This window comes from Kogia breviceps, chromosome 8 (genome assembly GCF_026419965.1).
Source record: "Kogia breviceps isolate mKogBre1 chromosome 8, mKogBre1 haplotype 1, whole genome shotgun sequence".
NCBI lineage: Eukaryota > Metazoa > Chordata > Mammalia > Artiodactyla > Physeteridae > Kogia > Kogia breviceps.
Window position 1 is genome coordinate 72,578,284 of NC_081317.1, and position 19,837 is coordinate 72,598,120.

The 19,837-nt window shown below is 39.5% G+C and overlaps 1 protein-coding gene across 4 annotated transcripts in view; it reads left to right on the forward strand.

Moving 5' to 3' along the window:
• PIP5K1B (phosphatidylinositol-4-phosphate 5-kinase type 1 beta) overlaps window positions 1-19,837 on the forward strand; it is a 340,838-nt gene that overhangs the window by 242,229 nt on the left and 78,772 nt on the right. For all 4 annotated transcript variants that reach the window (XM_059072732.2, XM_067039563.1, XM_067039564.1 and 1 more), the window contains 2 exons: window positions 2,011-2,166; window positions 17,274-17,418. In XM_059072732.2, the coding sequence (XP_058928715.1) occupies window positions 2,011-2,166; window positions 17,274-17,418 (301 nt within the window). The remainder of the gene's footprint in view (window positions 1-2,010; window positions 2,167-17,273; window positions 17,419-19,837) is intronic.

The following is a 19,837-nucleotide window of genomic DNA, read 5'->3' on the forward strand; positions in this document are numbered from 1 at the left end:
TCATGTAGCATCTAGAAAACTCAGGAAAGAATGGGAGTGAGGAAGATAAATAACTTCTTAATATTGTTAAGAAAATAGTTTTAACATCACAGACCTTCGAGGAGAATTTCAGGGATTCCTAGCAGTCCCTGAACCACCTTTGAGATCCTCTGACTTAGAAATTTTGAAACACAGTTGACCCTTGAACATCACAGGGGCATTAGGAGTGCCAAAGTCCGACACAGTGGAAAATTAACACGTAACTTACAGTCGGCGCTCCACATGTGTGCTTCCTCAGCATCCGAGGATTCAACCAACCCCAGTTCATGTGGGACTATAGCATTTGGTATTGAAAAAAATCCATATATGAGTGGGCCCACACAGTTCAAACCTGTGTTGTTCAAGTCAACTGTACTAGATTGAAAGGTGAGAGTTGCGAGTTGATGAAAGCTAGCAGAATATTAAAGCCAAAGCCAGCGTATGGATAATTACTTCACACCTGTAAAGCAAGTGTGACCACTGTTTTGATGGGATGAGGAGTTTAAAAAATGACACATTTGGTCCACTTATTTGCCACTAAAATCCATTTGATCAGTTTTTAAACATTCGAAGTCTCCTCCCCTCAAAGAAAGACAAACGCTAGTTATATCTTATTCCTCCCTCACTTTAACCAGAAAATAGAATGCCAAAGAGCTAGGAAATGAACCACCAGTTAGACAACTTCAAACAAAGACACCTGGGATTTCATGGTTTCTAGCTCTGTGACCTTGAGCAGGTCACAATTTTTCTGCTCTCAGTTTCTGGACCTATAAAAGGGCCTACCTCCCTCACATGACCATCTGGATAGTTTGAGATAAGGAATGTGGATGCTGGCTTCCAAATTCTCAAGGCTTCTAAAATGTTATTGATTACGATTATGTTATTATGGTTATAAGACTGCTCATGGGACACATAAATCTTCCCTTCTCTTTAAGTGGAGAGATTGCCCTCTATTCTTCCCTCGTTTGTGTGTCCCAAAGTCCTTCTCCAATTACATTTTTGCAAGCTGCTGATGGAATGCCCCTGATGAGCAGTGTAATCTAAGCTCTGAGATTCCCAAGGCTGAACACAATCACTGTGATGCATCTGCTGTCAGGTTATCCCTATATGCAAACCTCCAAAGGAAGAGAGACACTGCTAACACCAAGTTCAGGGGAAAGCGTAAAGAGGTCTCAACCTCCCTCTCCCTCTACCCTCCAAGAAAATTCTCTAACAGTGTTAAGCAAGAAGAATGATTCCAGCATGGAGAAAATATACATGGGGATGGTCTGGCTGCAGCTGAAGCAGCTCCCACTGGCATATCAGAAGTAAAGTCCCAGCCTTCAGTGAGCATGATTGATGGTGAAGTACACTTGCCTTGGTTCAGGTTCCCAACACACTTCAGAAGTTATACAATGCTGTCTGGACAAAAATCAGGAGTGAATTATACGTCTGAAGTAACCATGACCTAGAAAAGACCCAAAGGCAGGAAATTTCAGTGGAAAGTCACTGAAAGAAAAAAGCAACCAGAAGTAACTTGGCTAAATTGGGTAACATGAGTATAAGATTAAACATTGGCATGTTTAGAAATTCCCAGTCCCAAGTTAATAAAACTGGGGTCGTGAGAATTCTCCTTACTTTACCATCTGCGCTTATTGACCCACTCAACCTCTTCCCAGCCCTAGAAAAACATTGCTTGGAGGAGGAAATATAATTCTTCAGCAGTATTTGAATTTCACCTCAAATAAGACTATATTTCAACATCTGGAGAGATATCTCAATCCAAATTTATTCTAAGCTATTCTGATTTAAGTCAGATCGTTTTGGACAAATAAAATTGCCAAAACATAATGTCATCTCCCTTTCCTCATGTATATAAAACAAAGCATCTTGCATCCTACTGAAATAATGACTAAAATCTTAATAAATCATGAGTAAAATTTTGATTTAATAAATAATATATTCATGTGGTTTTACAATAACTATAATTGTCTCTTCTTTTCCTTTTTCTAGCTTTGAAGGCCTCACCTTCTAAAAAACGGTGCAACTCCATTGCCGCCCTGAAGGCAACCTCACAGGAGATTGTGTCCTCAATTAGCCAGGAATGGAAGGATGAGAAGCGTGATTTGCTGACCGAAGGGCAAAGTTTTAGCAGCCTTGACGAAGAAGGTAAAGACATGGAACTTAAAAAAAGAAGAAAAGAAAAAAGTTCTTGTGATTTTACTTGTATAAGTAATGTAAACTCACAGTAGAAAAATGAGAAAGTACTTTTTCTAGGAAACAAAGTCTCAACTAATTTTTAAAATGATGTTTACAGTATGACACAGTTAATGTAAAATTTTTATAACACGTAAACAATACTGTATATGGTTTATGGTTAAAAAAAATTAAAACAGACTAAAATATTCAGAAACAAAGATCTATAATCCCACTACCTGAAGGTAACACATCTGAAGGTTTTGGTGTTTTTACTAGTAGACCTTGGTCTGGGCTTGTATATATATATTTTTCAAACATACACACGCATACATATATATACATACATACACAATGTAACAGTGAATTACCAATTTATTTAGGTCCTCTTTAATGAGTTTAATAAAAGTTTTATAATTTTCTCTTGGCATGTCATGTATTCCTACCTTTTGTTAGATTTATTTCTCAAATGGTTATAGAGATAAAGACATAGATACGTATTTTCGATACGTATTTTCTGTCTTTTCAGGTAATGTATATATATATAATTTTTTTAAATGATAAAAATGATTTAATGGAGCAGCTGGGGTTTCTGACAAATACCAACCTAAAAGGCCAAACAAAGAGTCATCCCCAAGAGCATCAACTTGGCAGGTTACCCTCGATTAATTTCATCAACCACCCATAAGAAATCTGTTGCAAAGGCTCCGATGGCAGATCACCATTTGGGCAGACCTTTGGAAAGAAAGCCTCCTGTTTCCTCTGGCTCAATTTCTGCCTGCGTCAGGGGAGTACAGAAGTTAAATCTGCTCTCAGTAAGAAAGGGCATGTCTGAATCTCAATGATACTTGAATGTCTGAGAGAAACTCTGTTCTATATTTCTATTTCACAAAGGACCCATAATGCATGAAGCTGACAAAGCAATGATTAAGGCTGAGCTTCCTATAGCCTCAAACAGTGTTGCTGAAATTGGGGATTTGGGGAGGCCACCAAAATCTCGCCCAAGTGTTGACCTTTGGCAGAGTTTCTCTTCAGCACCACCCTCTTCTCTTTTTCTTTGGTACTGGGGAAGGAGTCTTGGGCTTAGAATGATCTGACATATGTTTATTGAGTGCCTACTATGTGCCAGACACAGTTCTAAGATCTTGAAATTTGGCTTCAAATCCAAGATCCACCAGTCTTAGCAATGGACCTAGCTGTGGACCGTTAATATCTGAGCCTCACTTTCCTCATCCTGGGGCTAATTGTGCTACCTTCTTCATGGGGATGTTTTGATAATTCATGTGGATAATATACAGCATAGAACCTGGCACAAAGTAGGTGGTCAATAAATGTTGCATTTAATAGGATCTGTTTCCAGTACCCCTGGAAAACTCCTCCTACGTTGGCACCTTTCCAGACTATTCAAAGCTGCCCCATCCAGGTGCTCCATATTCTGAGATAATCCAACCACTATCAAACTTTTGCATTAAAGAACATTCTGGAAAACGAATACAATACAGCATTAGTATTATTTAAAGAATGGCTTAATAGGGCACCTTCCCAGAAATGTTTAGGTTTAAACTCCACTCATCCTTTTTTTTTTTAACACCTTTATTGGAGTATAATTGCTTTACAATGGTGTGTTAGTTTATAACAAAGTGAATCAGCTATACATATACATATATCACCATATCTCCTCCCTCTTGCGTATCCCTCCAACTCTCCCTATTCCACCCCTCAAGGTGGTCACAAAGTGCCAAGTTGATCTCCCTGTGCTATGCTGCTGCTTCCCACTGGCTATCTATTTTACGTTTGGTAGTGTATATATGTCCATTGCCACTCTCTCACTTTGTCCCAGCTTACCCTTCCCCCTCCCCATGTCCTCAAGTCCATTCTCTATGTCTGTGTCTTTATTCCTGTCCTGCCCCTAGGTTCTTCAGAACCTTTTTTTTTTTTTAGATTCCATACATATGTACTAGTATATGATGTTTGTTTTTCTCTTTCTGACTTACTTCACTCTGTATGACAGACTCTAGGTCCATCCACCTCACTACAAATAACTCAATTTTCTTTCTTTTTATGGGTGAGTAATATTCCATTGTATATATGTGCCACATCTTCCTTATCCATTCATCTGTTGATGGACACTTAGGTTGCTTCCATGTTCTGGCTATTCTAAATAGTGCTGCAGTAAACATTGTGGTACATGACTCTTTTTGAATTATGGTTTTCTCAGGGTACATGGCCAGTAGTGGGATTGCTGGGTTGTATGGTAGTCCTATTTTTAGTTTTAAGGTACCTCCATACTGTTCTCCATAGTGGCTGTATCAGTTTACATTCCCACCAACAGTGCAACAGGGTTCCCCTTTCTCCACATCCTCTTCAGCATTTATTGTTTGCAGACTTTTTGATGATGGCCATTCTGACCGGTGTGAGGTGATACCTAATTGTAGTTTTGATTTGCATTTCTCTAATGATTAGTGATGTTGACCATTCTTTCATGTGTTTGTTGGCAATCAGTATATCTTCTTTGGAGAAATTTCTATTTAGGTCTTCTGCCCATTTTTGGATTGGGTTGTTTGTTTTTTTGATATGGAGCTGAATGAGCTGCTTGTAACTTCTGGAGATTAATCCTTTGTCAGTTGCTTCATTGGCAAATATTTTCTCCCATTCTGAGGGTTGTCTTTTCGTCTTGTTTATGGTTTTCTTTGCTGTGCAAAAGCTTTTCAGTTTCATTAGGTCCCACTTGTTTATTTTTGTTTTTATTTCCATTTCTCTAGGAGGTGGGTAAAAAGGATGTTGCTGTGATATATGTCATAGAGTGTTCTGCCTATGTTTTCCTCTAAGAGTTATATTTAGGTCTTTAAACCATTTTGAGTTTATTTTTGTGTATGGTGTTAGGGAGTGTTCTACTTTCATTCTTTTACATGTAGCTGTCTAGTTTTCCCAGCATCACTTATTAAAGAAGCTGTCTTTTCTCCATTGTATATTCTTGCCTCCTTTATCAAAAATAGCATGACCATATGTGTGTGGGTTTATCTCTGGGATTTCTATACTGTTCCATTGATCTGTATTTCTGTTTTTGTGCCAGTACCATACTGTCTTGATTACTGTAGCTTTGTAGTACAGTCGGAAGTCCAGGAGCCTGATTACTCCAGCTCCATTTTTCTTTTTTTTTTTTAACATCTTTATTGGAGTGTAACTGTCTTACAATGGTGTGTTAGTTTCTGCTTTACAACAAAGTGAATCAGTTATACATATACATATGTTCCCATATCTCTTCCCTCTTGTGTCTCCCTCCCTCCCACCCCTCTAGGTGGTCACAAAACACCGAGCTGATCTCCCTGTGTTATGCGGCTGCTTCCCACTAGCTATCTATTTTACATTTGGTAGTGTATATATGTCTGTGACACTCTCTCATTTTGTCCCAGCTTACCCTTCCCTCTCCCCATATCCTCAAGTCCATTCTTTAGTAGGTCTGTGTTTTATTCCCATCCTACCCCTAGTCTCTTCATGACACTTTTTTTTCTTCTTAGATTCCATATATATGTGTTACATACGGTATTTGTTTTTCTCCTTCTGACTTACTTCACTCTGTATGACAGACTCCAGGTCCATCCACCTCACTACAAATAACTCAGTTTCATTTCTTTTTATGGCTGAGTAATATTCCATTGTATATATGTGCCACATCTTCTTTATCCATTCATCTGATGATGGACACTTAGGTTGCTTCCATGTCCTGGCTATCGTAAATAGAGCTGCAGTGAGCATTTTGGTACATGACTCTTTTTGAATTATGGTTTTCTCAGGGTATATGCCCAGTAGTGGGATTGTGGGGTCATATGGTAGTTCTATTTGTAGCTTTTTAAGGAACCTCCATGCTGTTCTCCATAGTGGCTGTATCAATTTACGTTCCCACCAGCAGTGCAAGAGTGTTCCCTTTTCTTCACACCCTCTCCAGCATTTATTGTTTCTAGATTTTTTGATGATGGCCATTCTGACTGGTGTGAGATGATATCTCATTGTAGTTTTGATTTGCATTTCTCTAATGATTAATGATGTTGAGCATTCTTTCATGTGTTTGTTGGCAATCTGTATATCTTCTTTGGAGAAATGTCTATTTAGGTCTTCTGCCCATTTTTGGATTCGGTTGTTTTTTTCTTATTGAGCTGCATGAGTTGCTTATAAACTTAGGAGATTAATCCTTTGTCAGTTGCTTCATTTGCAACTATTTTCTCCCATTCTGAGTGTTGTCTTTTGGTCTTGTTTATGGTATCCTTTGCTGTGCAAAAGCTTTTAAGTTTCATTAGGTCCCATTTGTTTATTTTTGTTTTTATTTCCATTTCTCTAGGAGGTGGGTCAAAAAGGATCTTGCTGTAATTTATGTCATAGAGTGTTCTGCCTATGTTTTCCTCTAAGAGTTTGATAGTGTCTGGCCTTACATTTAGGTCTTGAATCCATGTTGAGTTTATTTTTGTGTTTGGTGTTAGGGAGTGTTCTCATTTCATACTTTACATGTACCTGCCCAGTTTTCCCAGCACCACTTATTGAAGAGGCTGTCTTTTCTCCACTGTATATTCTTGCGTCCTTTATCAAAGATAAGGTGACCATATGTGTGTGCGTTTATCTCTGGGCTTTGTATCCTGTTCCATTGATCTATATTTCTGGTTTTGTGCCAGTACCATACTGTCTTAATTACTGTAGCTTTGTAGTATAGTCTGAAGTCAGGGAGCCTGATTCCTCCAGCTCCATTTTTCGTTCTCAAGATTGCTTTGGCTATTCGGGGTCTTTTGTGTTTCCATACAAATTGTGAAATTTTTTGTTCTATGAAAAATGCCATTGATAATTTGATAAGGATCACAATGAATCTGTAGATTGCTTTGTGTAGTATAGTCATTTTCACAATGTTGATTCTTCCAATCCAAGAACATGGTATAGCTCTCCATCTGTTTGTATCATCTTTAATTTCTTTCACCAGTGTCCTAGTTTTTTGCATACAGGTCTTTTGTCTCCTTAGGTAGGTTTATTCCTAGGTATTTTATTCTTTTGGTAGCTGTGGTAAATGTGAGTGTTTCCTTAATTTCTCTTCCAGATTTTTCATCATTAGTGTATAAGAATGCCAGAGATTTCTGTGCATTAATTTTGTATCCTGCTACTTTACCGAATCCATTGATTAGCTCTAGTAGTTTTCCGGTGGCATCTTTAGGAATCTCTATGTATAGTATCATGTCATCTGCGAACAGTGACAACTTTACTTCCTCTTTTCTGATTTGGATTGATTTTATTTCTTTCTCGTCTCTGATTGCTGTGGCTAAAACTTCCAAAACTATGTTGAATAGTAGTGGTGAGAGTGGACAACCTTGTCTTGTTCCTGATCTTAGTGGAAATGCTTTCAGTTTTTCACCATTGAGTTTTTCACCATTGAGAACAATGTTAGCTGTGCATTTGTCATATATGTACTTTATTATGTTCAGGTACGTTCCCTCTATGCCTACCTTCTGGAGTGTTTTTATCATAAATGGGTGTTGAATTTTGTTGAAAGCTTTCTCTGCATCTGTTGAGTTGATCATATGGTTTTTCTCCTTCAATTTGTTAATATGGTGTATCACATTGATTGATTTGCATATATTGTGGGATCCTTGCATTCCTGGGATAAACCCCACTTGATCATGGTGTATGATCCTTTTAATCTGCTGTTAGATTCTGTTTGCTAGTATTTTGTTGAGGATTTTTGCATCTATGTTCATCAGGGTTATTGACCTGTGGTTTTCTTTCTTTGTGACATCTTTGCCTGATTTTGGTATCAGGGCGATGGTGGCCTTGTAGAATGAGTTTGGGAGTGTTCCTCCCTCTGCTATATTTTGGAAGAGTTTGAGAAGGATAGGTGTTAGCTCTTCTCTAAATGTGTGATAGAATTCACCTATGAAGCCATCTGGTCCTGGGCTTTTGTTTGTTGGAAGATCTTTAATCACAGTCTCAATTTCAGTACTTGTGCTTGGTCTGTTTATATTTTCTAATTTTTTCCTGGTTCAGTGTTGGAAGGTTGTGCCTTTCTAAAACTTTGTCCATTTCTTCCAGGTTGTCCATTTTATTGGGATATAGTTGCTTATAGTAATCTCATGATCCTTTGTATTTCTGCAGTGTCAGTTGTTACTTCTCCTTTTTCATTTCTAATTCTATTGATTTGAGTCTTCTCCCTATTTTTCTTGATGAGTCTGGCTAAAAGTTTATCAATTTTGTTTATCTTCTCAAAGAACCAGCTTTTAGTTTTATTGATCTTTGCTATTGTTTCCTTCTTTTCTTTTCATTTATTTCTGATCTGATCATTATGATTTCTTTCCTTCTGCTAACTTTGGGGTTTTTTAATTCTTCTTTTTCTAATTGCTTTAGATGTAAGGTTAGATTATTTATTTGAGATGTTTCTTGTTTCCTGAGGTAGGATTGTATTGCTATAAGCTTCCCTCTTAGAACTGCTTTTGCTGCATCCCATAGGTTTTGGGTCGTCGTGTTTTCATTGTCATTTGTTTCTAGGTATATTTTGATTTCCTCTTTGATTTCTTCAGTGATCTCTTGGTTAGTTAGTATTATACTGTTTAGCCACCATGTGTTCGTATTTTATACAGATTTTTTTTTCCTGTAATTGCTATCTAGTCTTATAGTGTTGGGGTCAGAAAAGATTCTTGATATGATTTCAATTTTCTTAAATTTACCAAGGCTTGAATTGTTACCCAAGATATGATCTATCCTGGAGAATGCTCTGTGAGCACTTGAGAAGAAAGTGTATTCTGTGTAGAGAATGGGCTTGAGGACATGGGGAGGAGGAAGGGTAAGCTGGGACAAAGTGAGAGAGTGGCATGGAGTTATATATACTAACAAATGTAAAATAGATAGCTAGTGGGTATCAGCTGCATAGCACAGGGAGATCAGCTTGGTGCTTTGTGACCACAGGGGTGGGATAGGGAGGGTGGGAGGGAGACTCAAGAGGGAGGAGATGTGAGGATATATGTATATGTATAGCTGATTCACTTTGTTATAAAGCAGAAATTAACACACAATTGTAAAGCAATTATACTCCAATAAAGATGTTAAAAAAATGGGCTTCCCTGGTGGCGCAGTGGTTGAGAGTCCGCCTGCCGCTGCAGGGGACATGGGTTCGTGCCCCGGTCCGGGAAGATCCCACATGCCACTGAGCGTCTGGGCTCGTGAGCCATGGCCGCTGAGCCTGCCCGTCCGGAGCCTGTGCTCTGCTACAGGAGAGGCCACAACAATGAGAGGCCCGCGTATCGGAAAAAAAAAAAAAAAAAAAAGAGATGTTAAAAAAATAAAGTAAAAGAAAATGAAATCTGTTGTTTTTCGATGGAATGTCCTATTAATATCAATTAAGTCCATCTTGTTTAATGTGTCATTTAAAGCTTGGGTTTCCTTATTTATTTTCATTTGGGATGATCTGTCCATTGTTGTAAGTGGGGTGTTAAAAGTCCCCTACTATGATTGTGTTATTATCGATTTCTGCTTTTATGACTGTTAGCATTTGCCTTATGTATTGAGGTGCTCCTATGTTGGCTGCATAAATATTTATAATTGTTATATCTTCTTCTTGGATTGATCCCTTTATCATTATGTAGTGTCCTTCTTTGTCTCTTGTGTTAGTCTTTATTTTAAAGTCTCTTTTGTCTGATATGAGAATTGCTAGTCCAGCTTCTTTTGATTTCCATTTGCATGGAATAGCTTTTTCCATCCCCTCACTTTCAGTCTGAATGAGTCCCTAGGTCTGAAGTGGGTCTTTTGTAGACAGCATATATACAGGTCTTGTTTTTGTGTCCATTCAGCCAGTCTGTGTCTTGGTTGGAGCATTTTATTCATTTACATTTAAGGTAATTATTGGTATGTATGTTCCTATTACCATTTTCTGAATTGTTTGGGCTTCATTATTGTAGGTCTTTTCGTTCTCTTGGTTACCTGCCTAGAGAAGTTCCTTTTGTATTTGTGGTAAAGCTGGTTTGGTAGTGCTGAATTCTGTTAGCTTTTGCTTGTCTGTAAACATTTTAATTTCTCCGTCGAATCTGAATGAGATGCATGCTGGGTAGAGTAATCTGGTTGTTGGTTTTTCCCTTCATCACTTTAAGTATGTCCTTTCACTCCCTTCTGGCTTGCAGAGTTTCTCCTGAAAGATCAGCTGTTACCTTATGGGGATTCCCTTGTATGTTATTTTTCCCTTCCTGCTTTTAATATATTTTTTTTTTGTATTTAATTTTTGAAAGTTTGATTAATATGTGTTTTGGTATGTTTCTCCTTGGATTTATTCTGTATGGGACTCTCTGTGCTTCCTGGACTTGATTGACTATTCCCTTTCCCATATTAGGGAAGTTTTCAACTATAATCTCTTCAAACATTTTCTCAGTCCCTTTCTTTTTCTCTTCTTCTTCTGGGACCCCTATAATTCAATGTTGGTGTGTTTAATGTCCCAGAGGTCTCTGAGACTATCCTCAATTCTTTTCATTCTTTTTTCTGTTCTTCAGTAGTTATTTCCACTATTTTATCTTCCAGGTCACTTATCCGTTCTTCTGCCTCAGTTATTCTGCTAGTGATCCCTCCTAGATAATTTTTAATTTCATTTATTGTGTTGTTCATCATTGTTTACTTGCTCTTTAGTTCTTCTAGGCCCTTGTTATATGTTTCTTGTATTTTCTCTATTCTATTTCCAAGATTTTGGATCATCTTTACTATCATTATTTTGAATTCTTTTTCAGGTAGCCTGCCTATTTCCTCTTCATTTGTTTGGTCTGGTGGGTTTTTACCTTGCTCTTTCATCTGCTGTGTGTTTCTCTGTCTTCTCATTTTGCTTCACTTACTTCATTTGGGGTCTCCTTTTCACAGGCTGCAGGTTCATAGTTCCCATTGTTTTTGGTGTCTGTTCCCAGTGGCTAAGGTTGGTTCAGTGGGTTGTGTAGACTTCCTGGTGGAGGGGGCTAGTCCCTGTGTTCTGGTGGATGAAGCTGGATCTTATCTTTCTGGTGGGCAGGACCACGTCCAGTGGTGGTTTTGGGGGGTGTCTGTGGCCTTATTATGATTTTAGGCAGCCTCTCTGCTAATGGGTGGGTTTGTGTTCTTGTCTTGCTAGGTTGGCATAGGGTGTCCTGCACTGTAGCTTGTTGGTCAGTGAATGGAGCTGGGTCTTAACATTGAGATGGAGCTCTCTGGGTGAGCTTTCACTGCTTGATATTATGTAGAGCAGGGAGGTCTCTGGTGGACCAGTGTCCTGAACTCGGCTCTCCCACCTCAGAGGCACAGGCCTGATACCCGGACAGAGCACCAAGACCCTGTCAGCCACATGGCTCAGAAGAAAAGGGAGAAGAAAAGAAAGAAATTTTTTAAAAATAATAAAGTTATTAAAATAAAAAATTATTAAAAATTTAAAAATTAAACAGTAATAAAAAAAGAAAATAAAGAAGGAGCAACCAAAACGAAAAACAAATCCACCAATAATAACAAGCACTAAAAAGTATACTAAAACAACAAAAAAAAGACAGAACCGTAGGATAAATGGTAAAAGCAAAGCTATACAGACAAAATCACAGAAAGAAGCATACGCATACATACTCAGAAAAAGAGAAAAAGGAAAAAAATATATTTTTTTAAAAAAAAAAAGAGCAACCAAATCAATAAAAAAACTACCAGTGATAATAAACTCTAAATACTAAACTAAGATAAACATAAAACCAGAAATAAATTGGTTGCAGAAAGCAAACACCAAGTCTACAGTTGCTCCCAAAGTCCACTGCCTTGATTTTGGGATGATTCATTGTCTATTCAGATATTCCAGTGATACAGGGTACATCAAGTTGATTTTGGAGATTTAATCCACAGCTCCTGAAGCTGCTGGGGAAATTTCTCTTTCTCTTCCTTCTTCACACAGCTCCTGGGGTTCAGCTTTGGATTTGGGCCTGCCTCTGCGTGTAGGTTGCCTGAGGGCATCTGTTTTTCACTCAGACAGGACGGGGTTAAAGGAGCAGCTGCTTCGGGGGCTCTGGCTCACTCAGGCTGGGGGAGGGAGCGGTACAGATGCAGGGCGAGCCTGCGGCAGCGGATGCCAGCATGAGGCACACCGTATGTTCTCCCGGGGAAGTTGTCCCTGGATCATGGGACCCTGGCAGTGGTGGGCTGCACAGGCTCCCAGGAGGGGTGGTGTGGATAGTGACCTGTGCTCACACACAGGCTTCTTGGTGGCTCCAGCACCAGCCTTAGCGTGTCATGCTCGTCTCTGGTGTCCATGCTGATAGCTGTGGCTCATGCCTGTCTCTGGAGCTCGTTTAGATGGTGCTCTCAATCCCCTCTCCTCGCACACCCCGAAACAATGGTCTCTTGCTTCTTAGGCAGGTCCAGACTGTTTCCTGGACTCCCTCCCAGCTAGCCGTGGTGCACTAGCCCCCTTCAGGCTGTGTTCACACAGCCAACCCCAGTCCTCTCCCTGGGATCTGACCTCTGAAGCCCGAGCCTCAGCTCCCAGCCCCCGCCCGCCCTGTTGCATGAGCAGACAAGCCTCTCAGGCTCGTGAGTGCTGGTCGGCACCTGTCTTCTGTGCGGGAATCTCTCCACTTTGCCCTCCGCACCCCTGTTGCTTCGCTCTCCTCTGTGGTTCTGAAGCTTCCCCCTCCGCCACCCGCAGTCTCCGCCCGCAAAGGGGCTTCCTAATGTGTGGGAACCTTTCCTCCTTCACAGCTCCCTCCCACTGGTGCAGGTCCCGTCCCTATTCTTTTGTCTCTGTTTTTTCTTTTTTCTTTAGCCCTACCCAGGTACGTGGGGAGTTTCTTGCCTTTGGGGAAGTCTGAGGTCTTCTGCCAGCGTTCAGTAGGTGTTGTGTAGGAGTTGTTCTACATGTAGATGTATTTCTGATGTATTTGTGGGGAGGAAGGTGATCTCCATGTTTTACTCCTCCACCATCTGGAAGGTCTCTCCCCAGGTAGTATATTTTTAAGGTTTGGTTTTTCTGGCTGTTTGTTGCTACTGCATAGACCTCACATCTTTTCTTCTTTCTTTCTTACTTGCTAACTAGGACTTCTGGTACAATGATGAATAGAAGTAGTGATTGTGGGCAGCCTTGTGGGCAGCCTTGCCTCATCCTGATTTTAAAGGGAATGCTTCTAATGTTTCATTACTGAGAAAGAATTTTGCTGTATTTGATGCCCATAATCAAGTCAAGGAAGTTTCTTTTTATTCCTAGTTTCTAAAGTTTTGGTTTTGTTTTGTTTTGTTTTGTTTTGTTTTTTGCGGTATGCAGGCCTCTCACTGTTGTGGCGTCTCCCATTGCGGAGCACAGGCTCCGGACGTGCAGGCTCAGCAGCCGTGGCTCACGGGCCCAGCCGCTCCGCAGCACGTGGGATCTTCCCGGACCGGGGCATGAACCCATGTCCCCTGCATAGGCAGGCGGACTCTCAACCACTGTGCCACCAGGGAAGCCCTAAAGTTTTTATCAGGAATGAGTGTTGCATTTTATCAAATATTTTTCTCTATCGAGTTGGTCATTTGGATTTTCTCTTCTAATCCTATAAGAGGAAGTGACATTTTAGATTTTACTATCAGTATATTCTTTTGGGAATGCCAACATTTCCCAAAAATTTCTTTTACTTCCTGTAGAAGATTAGATCTCTTCTGGGATTTTCTTTTCCTCAGTCTTTAGAATAGTGTGTTCATCCTTTTCCCTTCTTCAGCACTTATCCATATCTGCCATGTTGGGTTTCTTTCTCATCTTATAAACCAACTATTATGCAGATTTAGTGATTTCAGCTAGAGTTTCTGAATTGCCCTTGCTCCTCTCTCTGAGTTGATGGCTCCAGTTTCTGACAGGCATCCACCTCTTTCCCTAAACTTCCCTGCATTGGCATCTCCCTACCACACTGCCTAATTTTCTAGGATAAACTTATTTTTAAACTGTAATAGTTAAACTTTTAAATAGTGTGCTCAATGTGACTTCTATCAGCTATACCTCAATAAAAATGTATGTATTGCTTCTGAAGTTTAAGCCATGAGTCCAGTTGTTAATCTTAAGGGGTAAGTATAATAAATACACAGCATCTAGAAAGTGGAAACGTAGGAAGCGGTGAGCAAATTATGCTTTTTTCAACTGAACTATTGGACCCATTGCTTTAGATCTAAAGATACTTCACCAGAAAAGGTCTCTTAAGGTTGAAGAAAAGGCTATTGAGCATATTCTTTGAAAATGTTAACGTACTATTTTTTAATGAGTTTATCTTGACAATTCTCTGCATCTACAAAGTTTGCTGCAAGGTTCGGCCGTTCTATAATGCTCTATACTTGGGGATTTCCCCTTTCGTAGTACACCAAGTCATTACCAAATTTCCCTCCAGTTTTTAATCATTTGTTTTCTATCATTCTCAGTATGTGTGGGTTGTATTAGTTTTCTTTTGCCATGTGACAAATTATCAGAAAGTTAGCAGCTTATTATAACCTCCATTTATTAGCTCACAGTTCTATAAGTCAGAAGACTAGCAAGGCTTACCTGGGTTCTCTGACACAGCTTTTCAGGGTCTCAGAAACTGGGATCAAGGTGTCAGCTGGCTGAGTTCTCATCTGGAGTTTCTGGAGAAGAATCCTCCTCTAATCTCATCCTGTTGTTGGCAGAATTCACTTCCTTGCAGTTGTACAGCTGAAGTCCCATGTCATTGCTGTCTAACAGCTGTGGGCCAGGCTCAGCCCCTAGAGAGCATCCTCATTCCTTGCCATGCAGCCCCCCTCCATCTTCAGATGGAGAATTTCTTGCAGGTCAGTCCGCCTTACACTTGGAATCTCTGCCATCACCATCTCTGACCTCTAGACACGAATTTAAAGGGCTCACATGACTAGGCCAGGCTCACATGAATAATCTTCCCTTTGACTAACTCAGAGTTAACTGATTAGTAGCCTTAATTACATCTGCAAGATTCCTTTTGCCACATAAGATAAAATTATCACAGGAGTAATATCTCATCGTTCTCACAGCTTCCACCCACACTCAAAGGGAGATTATACAAGGGTGCAGGTCATTGAGAGTCATCCTAGTATTCTGCCCACCACACTAGATATTTTAAAAAACTGAAAGGTATGGGCACATAAGGAAACAGTTCTCTACTTCAAAGAACTGCTCCTAAGGGTCAGCTGCCCAGTGTTTGTGTGCTGTCTGACCTGGGCCCGAGTCACTGGACAGGTAGTGTTTTTCTGTATTCTGTTACTCAGCGAGCCTCTGGTTTATGAAATCAGGCTGACTATGCCCAAGACCTGAGCCTGCATTAGTTGTTCTCAGTCTAGCTCTGTCCGCCTTATATTTAGTAGTGATTCATTGGAATCTGATGTGAGGTTATTTTTCAGATTCAGTTTTCTATGTTACTGAGAGTTTTCATATTTTTCTCTGTATTTAATGAGAAGGTGGGATCAAGTATATTGAAGATTGCTAGCCAACTGTCGTATTGAAGCCTTTCTGATTTTTGCATATTGAGCATGTTGTCACTTGTGTTTTTATATGATTATCATCTGTTATTCATCATGGCAGTCATTTATTTTGATCTGAATCGGATGCAGAGCTGCACCATCTCATACATTTTATTGTGTGTCTGGCTTCCTAGTCTAGAGTCCAGGCCTTCTGTGCTTGCTCCCTTCTCCCTCCATGCCTCGCCCCACCTCTCCATCTATATCCCTCCAAGTCCAAAATCCAAACCTCACACTCACATGATAGTGCCTATTAGGATCAATTTCCATTCGTTCACTTCCTGACAGTACATAATTTTGAGCCTATTGTGCCTATAAAGGAATACCAGAAACACCATAAGGTTATATTGTATTTATTATCATCTGTTTTAGTTTAGTTTGGGGAAGTGACTAAAAAGAATCCACAGTACAGCATGGTGACACGAGCTAATAATACTGTATTGCATATTTGAAAGTTGCTAAGAGAGGAGATCTTAAAAATGCTCATCACCAGAAAAAAATGCTGTAACTGTGGTGATAGGACATTAACTCAACTTACTGTGATGATCAGTTCACAATATATACATAAATCTCATCACTATGTTGTATACCTTTAAACTAATACCTTGTTATAGGTCAGCTATAGTTCCATAAAATTAAAAAATAAATAAAGTATCTCCACTGGTGAAAAATAAATCAGCTTGAGGCCAACCATAGAACTTTAAAGACAGGATTCATCCACAGTGTTCTGTCTCTGGGAACGTGCATGTCTCTTTTTAAAGGAGCTCTGTTCTGTGTGGCTGGACTTTAAACAAAATACTATCTCTGACAAGCTGGCCAATAATGAACGTGAATTTGTCCAAAGTTTAGGATAGGATGATTAAAAATGATGCAGAAAAAAAAAAATCCAGATTCAACTCTCAAAAAAAAAAACATCCACATAGAGTAGACTGGGTCACTGTTCAGCCTTGACTGTTCCACTTTCCTGATAAGGGAGGGCTCTTGCATAAGTATTTTCATAGGTACCTACATTTTAAAGAAAAATGAGAGTTTTCTCATTTTTAAAAAGGCAGCCTTGCTTTTAGAATATAATGTCAAGAAGAGCTGTGGATAATATTCAAAGATGTATGTGGGCTCAAACAGGGTTAAGGTATAGCTGGCTGTTAGTCTGTGAAGCATGTGTTTCTTGGCTCTTAACGAGTGTGAGTCCTTAGATCTGCACTGAGAATCACAGATATGGGCATAGCCTCGGGAGAGGAAAGCAAGTTCCCTGTCTGTTTATACATTTGCCAATCATCCTTTTAATCTCTGTCGAATTATCTCCTTAAGCTCCTTAGGAGCTTTTTATGTCATCTTTTGAGACAGTAAATCACTTTATTAGGTTTTTAAAAGAACATTCATAATGGCATTTCCATAAGCCATTTTGTAAATTAATGCAATTTCCTTTCTGTTTAACCTGTTTGCAAGAAGCTATTTTACATTTCTGCTGCAGTTCAGAAGAGCACAGTTATTTCGTAATTTAATTTGCAGCCTGGTATGTAGAATGAATGCGTTTGACTCATTTACATTATTATATACACTAAAGCAGCATTTCTTACCGAGATTCATGAGTGTTTGTTTTGCTTTTTGTCACCCAGCATTGGGATCCCGACACAGGCCAGACCTGGTGCCTAGCACTCCATCGCTGTTTGAAGCTGCTTCCTTGGCGACCACAATTTCATCTTCTTCCCTGTACGTCAATGAACATTATTCACACGACAGGACTACGCTTTATTCAAGCAGGTAATACTTAGTGCACTCAAACTACCAGTCGGCTATTACCACACTAACATCACAGCTAGCCAGTATCTCTGAATGAGAACAAGTCATCCCTAACAACCAGGATGGGACCGTCGCCTGCCCTGTAAGTAAGAGAAAGAGGGAAAATGCTGTATATTTACTGTGACAGGAGGGAAAACCCTCCTGATTTTTCTGTACAGTTAATCATTATGTCCTGTAGAAACTATGTACTTCACTCTGTGGAAGAAGATGAATCTTTCATCATTTTTATTTTAATAATTGTATGAGTGGATTTTTTAAGCAAGCACTCCTGGTTAATATTTACACAAATAGCTACAAAGTATCTGAATATTTTCTTTCCGTATGAGTGACCTTAGTAACTACTGATAGATAGAATAACAGCCCCCACAAATTGTCCACATCCTAATCCCTGGTATCTGTGACACTGTTACCTTATATAGCAAAAGGGGCTTTTTTTTTTTTAACATCTTTATTGGACTATAATTGCTTTACAATGGTGTGTTAGTTTCTGCTTTACAACAAAGTGAATCAGTTATACATATGTTCCCACATCTCTTCCCTCTTGCATCTCCCTCCCTCCCACCCTCCCTATCCCACCCCTCTAGGTGGTCACAAACCACCTAGCTGATCTCCCTGTGCCATGTGGCTGCTTCCCACTAGCTATCCACCCTACGTTTGATAGTGTATATATGTCCATGCCACTCTCTCACTTTGTCACAGCTTCCCCTTCCCCCTCCCCATATCCTCAAGTCCATGCTCTAGTAGGTCTCTGTTTTATTCCCATCCTACCCCTAGTCTCTTCATGACATTTTTTTTCTTCTTAGATTCCATATATATGTGTTACATACGGTATTTGTTTTTCTCCTGTCTTACTTCACTCTGTATGACAGACTGCAGGTCCATCCACCTCACTACAAATAACTCAGTTTCATTTCTTTTTATGGCTGAGTAATATTCCATTGTATATATGTGCCATCTTCTTTATCCATTCCTCTGATGATGGATACTTACATTGCTTCCATGTCCTGGATATTGTAAATAGAGCTGCAGTGAGCATTCTGGTACATGACTCTTTGTAGATTTTTAAGGAACCTCCGTACTGTTCTCCATAGTGGCTGTATCAATTTACATTCCCACCAACAGTGTAAGAGGGTTCCCTTTTCTCCACACACTCTCCAGCATTTACTGTTTGTAGATTTTCTGATGATGGACATTCTGACTGGTGTGAGGTGATACCTCATTGTAGTTTTGATTTGCATTTCTCTCATGATTAGTGATATTGAGCATCCTTTCATGTGTTTGTTAGCAATCTGTGTATCTTCTTTGGAGAAATGTCTATTTAGGTCCTTTGCCCATTTTTGGATTGGGTTGTTTGTTTTTTTGTTATGGAGCTGCATGAGTTGCTTGTAAATTTTGGAGATTAATCCTTTGTCAGTTGCTTCATTGGCAAATATTTTCTCCCATTCTGAGTGTTGTCTTTTGGTCTTGTTTATGGTTTCCTTTGCTGTGCAAAAGCTTTTAAGTTTCATTAGGTCCCATTTGTTTATTTTTGTTTTTATTTCCATTTCTCTAGGAGGTGGGTCAAAAAGGATCTTGCTGTGATTTATGTCATAGAGTGTTCTGCCTATGTTTTCCTCTAAGAGTTTGATAGTGTCTGGCCTTACATTTAGGTCTTTAACCCATTTTGAGTTTATTTCAGTGTATGGTGTTAGGGAGTGTTCTAATTTCATATTTCTACATGTACCTGCCCAGTTTTCCCAGCACCACTTATTGAAGAGACTGTCGCAAAATGGGCTTTACCAATATGACTGAGTTAAAGGTCTGGAGATGGGAGGAGTATCCTGATTTATGCAGATAGGCCCAATGTAATCACAGGGTCCTTGTCAGAGGAAGTCAGGAAGATTAGAGTTCGAGAAGGAGATGTGATGGCAGAAGCAGAGGTCAGAGAGAGAGAAAGATTTGAAGATGCTGCACTGTTGGCTTTGAAGGTGGAGGATGGGGCATGAGTCAGGGAATGCAGGCAGAGTCTAAATGCCAAAACAGGCAAGGAAACAGATTCTCCCTTAGAGCATCCACAAAGGAACACAGTTCTTCCAACCCCTTGAATTTTAGGACTTCTAACTCCCAGAACTATAAAATAATAAATTGGTCTTATTTTAAGACATTAAGTTTATGACAATTTGTCACAGCAGCAATAGGAAACTAATACAGGGACTCTCAAACATTTAAAGTGAATTTGAATATTGGGGAGGGGTACTGAAGTTTCTTAGGTAGAAAGTTAATTTGTTATTATTTTTTTTTAACAAAATATTCTCAAACATTGGTTCTAGTAATAAAAAGTATCTGTACAAAGAGGTCACAACATTGTAGGATTAGCTATTTTTTCTATGTTTATATATGC